This window comes from Falco cherrug, unplaced genomic scaffold (assembly GCF_023634085.1).
Source record: "Falco cherrug isolate bFalChe1 unplaced genomic scaffold, bFalChe1.pri scaffold_41, whole genome shotgun sequence".
NCBI lineage: Eukaryota > Metazoa > Chordata > Aves > Falconiformes > Falconidae > Falco > Falco cherrug.
Genome location: NW_026599482.1, coordinates 1,127,494 through 1,139,159, shown reverse-complemented (window position 1 = coordinate 1,139,159; position 11,666 = coordinate 1,127,494). Strand labels below are relative to the sequence as shown.

The 11,666-nt window shown below is 46.2% G+C and overlaps 1 protein-coding gene across 1 annotated transcript; it reads left to right on the top strand.

Annotated features, from left to right (window-relative positions):
* Positions 1-2,965: 2,965 nt before the first annotated feature.
* LOC129735164 (epoxide hydrolase 1-like) lies at positions 2,966-8,114 on the top strand. The gene is made up of 6 exons (XM_055700524.1): positions 2,966-3,067; positions 4,375-4,398; positions 5,298-5,511; positions 6,283-6,463; positions 7,244-7,474; positions 7,851-8,114. Exons 1-6 carry the CDS (start codon positions 3,039-3,041, stop codon positions 7,982-7,984), a joined length of 813 nt encoding a protein of 270 aa, XP_055556499.1. The 5' UTR covers positions 2,966-3,038; the 3' UTR covers positions 7,985-8,114.
* Positions 8,115-11,666: the final 3,552 nt, after the last annotated feature.

Genomic DNA, 11,666 nt, shown 5'->3' with positions numbered 1-11,666 from the left:
TACAGTTGGGGCCATATATCCCAGCAAGGGCCTTGCAACGGCTCTAAAGGTCAGAATAATCATTTCCAAGTTGCCACAGCATCTCAAGCTATAAAAGAGCTACGTTCAAAGGTTTTGTGCTCCATTCTTACCCCTGTTCAATAGCCCATTTCATAATGAGAAGTCACCAGCTTTCCTCCCCGTGTTTCAGGTTTCAGTATTAATGGCATTGATGAGGCTTGGATTATGATTACGTGAAACTGGCAACGAGAAACACATAAAGTCCAAAATAGAAAAAAGCCCAAATAGAAAAAAAAGTTGTATTACTGGTGCTGCGAGCTCCTCTTTCCCACAAGAGGGCACCCAGTATTTGCAGAACTACTGCTTGGCCTTTGGGTGCTTTCTCCAGCAGCAGGTCACACCGTACCAGCAGTAGCGAACGGTCCGGGAGAGCTGGCAGGTTGTGTTGTGTTTGGCTCCTCCTGCTTGTATCCAGCTGTTAAACCAGCTGAAAAAATACATTACGGTAACATTTCCATGTCTGTATTTTCTATCATTGCTGCAGGGGTGATCCTGCAGATCAGTGACAAGAGCAAGAGAAAAGCATAGGAAACAAGCTTTCTGTTAGTATGTGATTTGTGCAATGGGAACATATGAAAGCCCTTTATAAAATGATGCCTGTCACACAGGGACTGTGGGATGGCAGCATTTGGAAGTTTAGACAGAGGTGCAATAGTGAGATTCAGTGTATCAAATTTTATTCTCTCTCCTTTTGGTTTTGTTTTGTTTTTTTTCCCATGCCAGAGTAGCAGCTGAACCAGCAAAAGCACAGCACTGGGACAGAGGTAGAATTTTTTCTAATAGTGCTCCGAAGGGGCTTTTTAAAAATGGGTTTGCTAAGACGTCTGCCATTAAGAATAAGGGATCCTGCCCCAATGCAGGGAGATGCTCTGAGACATTTTTGCAGGTCCTTTCCTGTGGGATTCCCCTTTCCATTTATGAGACATGCATCAAAATCTCGTGGGAGGCAGCCTTGCTGTCTCCAGCAAGCAGTTTCTGCCTGAATTTGTGCATTTTGGCCTCGAGAGGTTGTAAGAGAGGAGGGGAAAAACCCCTTGCTTTCCACTGCTGCTGCATCCCAGGATGGAATTTCCTCCGGGAACCCTTTGATCTCTGCTCACCAGCACTCACACAAAACTCCTGCACATACCCTGCATTTCAGTAGATGGGATCCTGGCATCCCAGCTGTTTCAGATTTATCGGGGGTGAAGGTGGTGGTGAAGTGTTGCCTTTTAGCCCCAGGGTATTAGTGGCCTTGGTGTGTCACCTTGTATCTTAAGTAAAAGCCATTCTGACTTTCCCAAGCTTTTTATACAGAAAGCAGCAACTTCTGTCTTTTCTTTGTAGCTGTAACTAGCTCTGCTGGCTCTTCTCCCACATTCCTGGTATGGATAAATTCACTCACAGCTGTTTAAGCCAGTCCTTCCTCCACCAGCCTTTATGTTTTTTCCCAGTGCTAAGTAAGAAACAGAATTTCCTCGAGGTCTCTTTTGTCTACTGAAGACATCACAGCCTGCAGTACCTCAACCTGGCTCTTTACAGGGTCCTCAGCTACCTTCCACATGGGTTGTAGTTCTTTCCCCTTGTTGCTAATAATTCTCTTGTCTTCTGACTATAGTCCCTCTGCAATCAGCGATATCATCTTCCAAGAGGCCTCAAAAGAGCTGGTTTTGTTTGGGAAATAGAACCTTAAAGCTAAGTAATCCCAGATGGATGTAACCAGAAATAGCTGTGGTGTAGCAATAAACTGAACTTTGACCAAATGAAGGATTTACAAGCTTTTCTTCCTGATGACTCTTTTTTGATGGCACAGTGGCTGCATATGAAGTCACGGTATGAGACCTAACCATCACAGAGCTCACTGGTGGTGGTACTTCGCTTAGAGAGTTGCATGGAGATAGGAATCATTTTCTCTCACAGTAAGATGTAGTTATTCCTGGACTGAAGCACAGCAAGGACACAATTTAGGAAAGAGAAGCCTTTACCTAGTAAGATTTTACTAATCATGAAGGAAATGAAGTCTAAAAATGAGCTAAAACAAAGCATTGATTTCTGTGGAAAATGAAAAGCAACTTTTCCTTTTTTGTTTGGGCTGCTGCAGATCACAGGTGCACATGGAATAGAGCCACACGATGCACAGGTCAGAAGGGGCACATGGAGGTCAGCTCATCGCAGCTTCTGCTCAGAGCAGGTTCAGGTAGATCAGGTTGCTCAGTGCCTTGTTCCTGTCAAATTTTGATTGCCTTTAAGGATGGAGATCCCACATCCTCTCTGGGCCCCTGTCCCAGTGTCTGAATACCTCCATGGTGAACTAATTTTTCCTCACATCTAACCAGAATTTCCCTCCTTGCAATTTGCGTCCATTGCCTTTTGTTCTTGGTCCATTTTTCCTACACTCTCCACTAGGTAGATGTAGACAGCAGTAAGACCCCACCTTTTGCCTTCTCTCCTCCAGGCTGAACAAGCCCAGGTCTCTCTGTCTCTCCTTGTACACCACATGGCTCCAGCCCCCCAGCAGCCTGGTGGCCCTGACCACCAAGGGTGGGCAGCCTCACTCCAGCCTTTCCTCTGCCAGCAAGGCCAGAACTGGACACGGCACTCCAGATGTGGTCCCACAAGTGCTGAAGAGAGCGAAGGATCACCTCGCTCAGCCTGCTGGCTAACACGCTTGCTGTCTAGCCCTGTACGCACTGGCCTTTGCTGCACCTTGTTGACTCAGGCTCAGCTGAGGACCTCAGGCCAGGCTCTGCAGAGCTGCTTTCTGTGCATCTGGCGTCCAGCCTGTGCTGATGCACGGAGCTATTCCCTCCGCGTGCAGGACTTGGCATTTGTCTCTTGCTGAACTTAATCTGCAAGTGCACGCTTAGGCAATAGGTGGCACTGATGGTTGGTGTAGCTTGCATTGTCACCAAGAGAGTGTCGCTGCGGAAGAGAAAGCCAGCGGAGGAGACACCTGGGTTGTTTCGCTGGGAGCTGTGGCTAGGCGAGGAGGAGCGGACATGTGGCAGGAGATGCTTCCAAACGCCTGGTGAGATCTCTTTGGCACAGGGAGGAGGGACTCTAAACAGGGGTCCCCAGGGTTGGGGCAGGAGAAAGGCCCTGTGGGGTCCACCAGGCCATCGGTGGGTGGGAGCATGCAGCTGAGCTTCCCTGAGCATGGGTAGGGAGGAGGCTTTATAAGACTGAGCCTTGTTCTGTGCCACTCAGAGAGCTGTTTCTGGGACATGCTTGCTTTGTTAGCAGTGCCGAGTTTGTGCTGTTGCCGTGATAACTGGTTTCATGCCTCTGACTCACTAAACTCCAGGATGTAAGTGCAGGGGATTGTTATTACTTGTTGCATAAGCTACTCAGCCTCCAGGGAGGTGGAGGCTGACACTGTTTACTCTTAGGAGCTCTTGGTCTTCTTTGTCTGGGAGTGGTTTCAGGAGATACTTCCTTAAAAATCACATAGACTGTCTCAGAGATCAATTACCCAATTGCCTTCACTACTGCTGGGGTGTCCAGTACAGGCACTGTGTTCTGCATCACAGGTAGCAGTGGGAAAGGGTACTAGGCAAAAAGAAACACCCAGTGAACTTGGTTTTTCATGGAGTTTCCTGTCCTTTTTAATTTTTTTTTTGTCTCAAGGCATCATAATTATGACACCAAACAGCTCCCTCATCTAGCTGCCTTCCACAAGGCAGAGTAACAAGACTTTCTCTGTTGCTTCTAAGTTTTTGGTAGATTTTAGATCCTGCTTTTCTTGCAAGAGAATCTACCAGGCTAAAAGAGAACCAAAGAGGATGTTTTCTTTTTCTTGCGGGCAGATGAGACCTAAAAGCTTGGTATCCAGTCAGGAGTAGTTGGAAGTAGCAAAGGTACAGCAGCTCACTGAACCTGAACAGGGAAGGGTCCCACAAGCTGCTCCTCATGCCAGCCCTGGGCAGGACGAGTACCACGTGGCTGGCAGCAGAGTAACCCTTGAGCTTGGAAGTCCCCTGCCAAGGCTGGGCCCCTATCGCTACACAGCTGCCAAAATAAACTATTTACTTGGCTGAAGTAACACAGCCCTCTGTAGGATGAAACACCGCAAGGACACCTACCCAGTTGTTCAGTGCCTTTTATCTAAATTGTGCTGAAGAAGGGAATATTATGGTGACAAACTATCTAGCTAAAACACAGCCCAGAAACACTGTCTCTGTTGCCAGCCAGCTGAACAGCTTGTGATCCCATGGCTGCGCAGTAAATGGTGCTGGCAGGGGATGTTCCTTGCACCATCCCCAAGGGATGGTACCATTCAGACAACACTATCAGACTAAGAATCTTTCCCACCCCACCCCCACCCCCATTTTCTAGGGATGGCATCTTGTCCCGGATCAGGTAAGTGAAATAGCTGCTCTGTGCTGAGGAGTTCACTTTTTATTAGCACCTGGGTTGGGGCACAGCATAGTCCCTTCCATACCCTGTATGACAAAAAATCTTCATTCACAGTCTTCTTTGAGCCCCCTGCAATAGCCCCAGACAGCTCTGCTAATCCCCAAGGGAAGCCGGAGAGCTTGAGGCACAGGTCAGAGGGATGGGAAGGGACACTACATTTAGGACTGATTGCTGAAGGGTTTGAACGGTTTTAAAACATTGCTGTCTGCCTGTTAAATCCAGCTCTGGTGCCTTAGCTCCCACACCTCAAGAAAGTCTGAAACTTTGCTGTCTAGGTAAGAAAAAGAGGCACCAGACAGGCAAGTTGAGACCTTTACCTATGGACAGCTATGGTGGAGGGCTAGCGTTGCCCTAAAAGATGACTGAATCTGTAGGGGAGCTATGTATATAGCACAGTCAAGGGGCATGTCTAGCGCATCCAGCTGTCTCCAGCAGCTGAAAACTCTTGTCTCTGCTCCTCAGCCCACTCTGTGCAGTTTTTGTTCCTGAAGCTGTCCAGGTGCTACTATCCCATTCACTTCAGTACCTGCCTTAAAACAGATAGATCCATATCCTACTGATCCTTGTCTCCCAGGGCACACCTGGTTCGTAAGGAGTGGGACAGAGAAGCCTTGTGATTAACAAGTCCTGATCAGCAAAGGCTTAAGGTCCCTAAGAAACACTGGTAGATGTAACCCTGCCACAAATCCTGCCTGCGATCTTCAAAAATAACAGAAACAGCCAGCCCCTGCTGACTGCATGGGGTTTGTTACTCACATCCAACCAATGTGACTACAAGCCTCAGCATAGTCCCTTTACCCTTGACACTTCTGTTGGGCGCAAACAATTTTATGCCTCCCCAGGTCATTTGAATGTTCTCAGAGGAATGCAGTCCTGGTCCCTGTGGCCGCTCTGAGCGTTGGAGGGATGCTGGTTTACTGGCTGAGGTCTAGACACAAGATCAAGACTATTGAAATGGGCAATGGATGGTGGGGCTCAGATGAAAGACCTCTAAAAGGGAAAGAAGATGAAAGTATCTGTCCCTTCAAGATTGAAACATCTGACAAAGAACTTGAGGTACCCGTGGCTGGGAGGTAAGGAGGGGCAGAAAGTTGCAAGGTGGAGCCAGTTCATCACCCACCTTACTGCTTTGAGGTGAGTGATGTCTTGGGGGCAATAGCCAGCGCAGGTCCGTTAGATGATGCTCTGGCTCACTGCCCTTTATGAATGGGATTTGAGCTCAGATTCACTGCAATGTCTTTATGCTTTCTGAGACCACAGACTCTCAATGCAACCTGGGGCTGCTCCTGCAGAAAGGCCATGCTTTGAGCAGCAGAATTTGACAGCAGGTCTGCAGTGGTGGAATGGGGTGGGAGGGCACCGGGATAGCAAAGGCACCAGTAGGGCAGGACTGAGGGGCTTCCGCAGAGGACAGGGTTGGAAGGGTGAAGAAGGATGGGGTCCTTCTTCCTTCTGTCCCTACAAGCCTGTCACTAATTATCTGGCCAACTAGCAGTCGGTAGCACAGGCTAAGCTGCTTGTTCTTCTCTCAGCTGGCAGTGCTGGCAAGTTCCTAGTGCCAAAAACCCTAAAGCGAGTTAGCAGTAAGGCAAGCGTAGAACCCACTACTCCTGAGTGCCCTAGGGGAACTGCTAACCTGTAGAAAAATATATTCTCCCTATAAATGATTCAGGAAGTTATACAGAGTATGGCAGTGCTTCAGGAGGGCTTGTGGTGTCCCAGAGAGAGACACAGAAGCCGGTGGAGCCAGAAGAGCCTGTTCATGCCTGCCTTAGCATAGGGCACATGCAGGCATCTGGCCAGCCTTGCAAGAGCTCCTGTCCGCAGGACCTGCATCGCCGCCTGGAGCAGGCCCGCTACACACCGCAGCTGGAAGGGGCTGCCTTCCGCTACGGCTTCAACTCCATCTACCTGCAGAAGGTGGTGGCCTTCTGGAGGAACCAGTTTGACTGGCGCAAGCAAGTGGAAATCCTGAACAAATATCCCCATTTCCGAACCACCACTGAAGGTGAGGGAGTCTCTGTGGCTTGAGCAGGTCTCACTCTGAAATGCACAGAGAGAATGAGGGGCTTTAAGAGGTTACTATATTAAGACAACAGTATGCATAACAGCTTAATGAAGGATCAGTAGTGGAGGCTATGTTATTAATAACCCTCTATAGATTAAGGTCATTGCACAGTGGTGATAAGATTAGATCTGCTTGAAGATGGGCTTCATCTGGCTCTGAACCTGCACGAAATAACAATGAGGTTTTCTTCTGCTATTGCCTTGAAGCCACCTTTGAAAACTAAAATTTACCCAGGCCCTGAGGTTGGAATATCCACCACCACCACCCAGTTTAGCCAGGTGAGGTTAGCCAGACTTTAGATAAGTGATCTGCAGGTTAAACTTATATCCTGCGCTTACTTTTTCCATGTTTCTCTTTTTATCACCCACACATTTTGTAATTTAGTCATGTTTTTGCACGTGTCTTAGCTGCATTATGCTATTCATTGAAGTGCAGCTGTACTTATATACTGTAAGACCAATTTCTCAGGAGGTGGATGCTCAGTCTCCTGTGACCCCAGTAACTGGGACTGGGATCAATACCTCTGTCTGTAAGTAAAAGATGAGACACAGGTAAAATACCAGGCATGTCCTTTCAGCTAGGCATCTTCTTGCCATGGGTGGATTGTGTACCTTCTGCTGTGAATGCTAATCACAGTTTTGCCACCCTCCTTCTTCAGAGTTCGGAACAGAAACTGTGATGGAACTAAGGCTTTAATTTATCTGTCTGGATGTGTGGCAGGGATTGATATCCATTTTATCCACGTGAAGCCCTCCTATGTCCCTCACGGTCGAGCTGTTCAACCTCTGCTGATGGTCCACGGCTGGCCTGGCTCCTTCTACGAGTTCTACAAGACTATCGCTCTACTCACAGAGCCAGCTGAGCATGGCCTGAATGAGGGTGACATGGTGTTTGAGGTCATCTGCCCATCCATCCCAGGATATGGCTTCTCTGAGGCACCACACCAGAAAGGTGAGCGATGAAAAGGCGCTGTTGGAATTGCCAGGTTCTTGGAGCCTCAGTCATCCCTGGCCCTCACCAGGGAATGCAGTTTGTGAATGCAGATGCTTGGCTCTGCACTAACACCCATGTGGCTGAGGCTCTGGGGCTGCCTGTGGAGATCTGGAAGGTAATGGTAGCTGGAAACCAGGTCTGCTTTCCACTCTATCCACTTTCCACTGAATTTCCATCTTGTGTTCACTGTATTGCCAAGGAGCAAGGCAGAGCAGCATAGCACACTGTGCCTTTACACAGCAGCATACTCATGTGCCTCTGTCAGACCATGATCTTTGGCCAGGGGATGATACACCAAGACAAACAGGTTTCCTCTCTTTCTCTTTACCTACAGGCTTTGACAGCAAAGCAACTGCTCGGAAATTTCATAAGCTGATGAATAGATTGGGCTCCAAAGAATACTACCTACAGGGAGAAGACTGGGGATCTCTTATTACCACAAACATGGCCCAGATGCTGCCACAGTGAGTAGCAAAGGGAATCAGTGCAGAGAAGGTTTCTCCAGTTCTTACCCTACCTTCTGGCTCCACGGTCCGGGTCCTGCCTTCTGTTTGCCCTGCCTCTCATCGCCTTCTGCTTTGTTTTCTCCAGGGGTATCCCCACCCCTGTGCATTCAGTCATATTCATGCGCTTTGCATTGATAGTGGTATTTGCATTCTCACGCTTTCTAAATTTCATAGAATCATAGAAGCATTTAGGTTGGAAAAGACCTTTCAGATCATTGAGTCCAACCATAAACCTAACACTGCCAAGTCCACTGCTAAACCAGGTCCCTAAGTGCCACATCTACACACCTTTTAAATACCTCAACCACTTCCCTGGGCAGCCTGTTCCAACGCTTGACAACCCTTTTAGCGAAGAAATTTTTCCTAATATCCCATCTGAACCTCCCCTGGCACAACTTGAGGCCGTTTCCTCTCATCCTATCACTTGTTACCTGGGAAAAAGTGACCAACACCCACCTTGTTACAACCTCCTTTCCTGTAGTTTTAGAGAGCAAGAAGGTCTCCCCCAAGCCCCCTTTCCTCCAGACTAAACAATCCCAGTTGCCTCAGCTGTTTCTCATAGGACTTGTTCTCTAGACCCTTCACCAGCTCCGTTGCTCTTCTTTGGACACATCTTTCTTGTAGTGAGAGGCCCAAAACCGAACACAGTATTCGAGGTGCAGCCACACCAGTGCTGGGTACAGCATCACTGCCCTTGTCCTGCTGGCCACGCAATTTCTGACACAAGCCAGGATGCTGTTGGCCTCCCTTATCTAGGGAAGAGTTGTACAGAGAAAAATGGAGTGCTGTTTGGCTTCTCTTTCACTAGGCATGGAAGTAAGCTCTGCTGCATTTTGATTTGAGACCTCAAGGATCATCATTCTAAATCAGGAAGGAGATAAATTTAAAATTGGCAGGGAGAAAAGGAAGGAGCTCAGCCTTTCAGCAGCTGATCAGTACCATGAAGTATAGGACTTTCCTGGATGGAGATGGCACCAGCTGTACCATTTTTAACTCTCCCAAATTTTTTTTGAAATCACGATAAATGTGAAGGGCTTATGTATTTGGCTTAGTGAAATGCTTCTATTACAGCTCCCGTCAGACTTATTTTCTAGAAAATTTGGAAACAGAAAACTGCTTGATTTAACCTTCTATTCATTAACTTGATTTCAGATCTGTGAATCTTATCTTCGCTGGCAGAGAAGGTTTGAGAAGGATGATAACCGTGATGCTTGGGGCTTATATACCATGGCTCATAGGCTTTACTAGGGAAGATGTTCGACATATGTATCCTTTCATCCAGAAGAATATACATGAACTATTGCGAGAGTCTGGATACTTACACATCCAAGCCACCAAACCAGACACTGCAGGTAATGAACCTTCTCTATATCACTATGAACTCTGTATACTGACTGCTTAAGGCATATAAAAACATAGTTGAACAAAAGCCAACCATGTTTGAGAAGCAATGAATTCTGGTGACTGAATGCAAGACATGGGGACAAGAGCTGTGTAAAAGGAAGTGAAAAGGAACCACTTAAAAAAAGATGGAGACTACAAATATCACTTTTCAAGGTCTTTTAAATGGCATACCACTTCTCTATGGCAAAGAACCCCTTTGCAAAAAGCCTCTTAAAGTAAAGCACAGGACCCTGAAATTGAAGCTTCTAGAAATAAATGTGGGTGAAAACAAGAAAAATACGATAAGCAAGTGCAATGTGAAACTTGCAGAAAGGTAGACACAGCCATAATACCTGAAGCCAGAAGCAGGATGTAGTGGGACCAGTAGATAAGGAGTCTGAAGAAAGGTATGGCCATCTCAGAAAAGTTAAATGATTTATTTGTATAATATTATCAAAGATGATGGGGTATTCCTTTATTGAAATAAACCCTCATCAGGAAAGACAGCAGAGCTCTCTCAGACTGGCATCAGGTATGGAGACCATAGAAGGAATAGCACCCCATCCTGGCATTTAACTGGAAAAGAGGAAACTCAAAGTGAAACGTCAGCTAATGCCTAGTCTGTTGCTTGAACTGATTGCAGTATCAGAGAAATAAAAGGAGACAAACCAGATACCAGGTTGGGGTTTTTTGGGTTTTCTTTTCAAAAGCCAAACAATGAAGACAGCCCCCAGAAAAACAAAGACCAGTATGTCTAGTGTCTGACCAGAAAACTAGCAGAAATGTTTTTAAAAGGAGAATTGATTTACAGGTGATAATATCACAGGGAAATCATGCTTCAAATATCAGAGCTCTGGCAGGATCAAGAAGCTGTGGATCTAGTAATGGAACATATTTATTTCCAAAAAAAGTTTTGTTGAGGTTTTTGGGTATAACATTCTCATACTCAAGGAGATTCAAATACAAGCAAAGCTTTTCAGCAGAGTACAAACCACAAAATGTGTCGCTGCGGTGAAGCTCTGCCAGCTGACTGTGGCAATTACTAGAGTCAGGAGGTTTTTATAGAATTTCCCCAGGACTTTTTTCAAAAAGGCACTTAATTAATGTCCTCTAGGTTTGCAGTGTATGTTCCCATAGGGACTGCAGCTTTTTCCTCAGGAGCTAGTACATACACCACGGGTCTGGGCAAAGGAGGTCTTCAAGAGCAACATCACTTACTCTTACATGCCACGTGGAGGGCATTTTGCTGCCTTTGAGGAACCAAAGCTTCTGGCACAAGACATCATGCACTTTGTCAGAAAGGTGGAACAGCTGTGAACATGCACTTTAGATACATATATAGAACAGAAGCAAGTTGTTCTGCCACCAGCAGAACCTTTACTTTGAGGGATCAAATAAATCCAATGTAATCACATAGAGAAAACAACATTTCATGTTGATAATCATTACAGTACTAAAATAGTTAATGACGCTCTAAAGCTTTTCTAAAGAATAAAAGAAAAAACCCCAAATTAAGCAGCTTGCCTTCTTTCACTCCCGGCACCATATCATTGCTGCACTCATAGTTCAAGTGTCACAGAATACATAAACAGTTTACTGCAGTAACACTGCACTCATCTGGGGAAGAGAGTAGAAAGAAACCGGCCCCTTGATCCTTTAGAACTAAGGCTTCTGTTTAAAAGCTTCTTTAAACACTTGAGTGCTAGCGTCTGAAATATGCATTACAAGCAGCTTTGGTGGAAGTGTAAAGGGTTTTGTTCTCCTGAGCACAAACACTCCTACGTTCAAGTTATATTTCATTCAAGAGACCAGGAATTACATATTCAAGTGGGCAGCTGCACACAAGGCAGCTTTCTTCATTCTAACAGTTTTTCCCCCTATGGGTAGCTTTAGCAGCTGCTACGCTATGTAAACAGATGTTTAATGGATAATAAGGCAGAGACAGCATTCCTAGTGTGCTCCAAGCTCAAAAATACCAACTTAATTTTCTCTTAGTTCTTTATCATTCCATTCCAAATGGTAAAGTTAAAATATGCACCAAGCGTAGCAGGTTACTTCATTTCAAATGATTCTTATCACACCATCGTGCAATTTTTGCTAGCAAGAAGCTGCAAGCAACCTTGCTACCAGTAGGCTCGAGTTTCTCTTCAAACGGGATAGAGCTGTTTGGAGCTGTTAAGCTCACTACATTACAGACACGTCTAAGTAGCTGACTGAAGGTTAAGTCCAGCAGACACCTAGCTTTGACACACTGTGCAAAG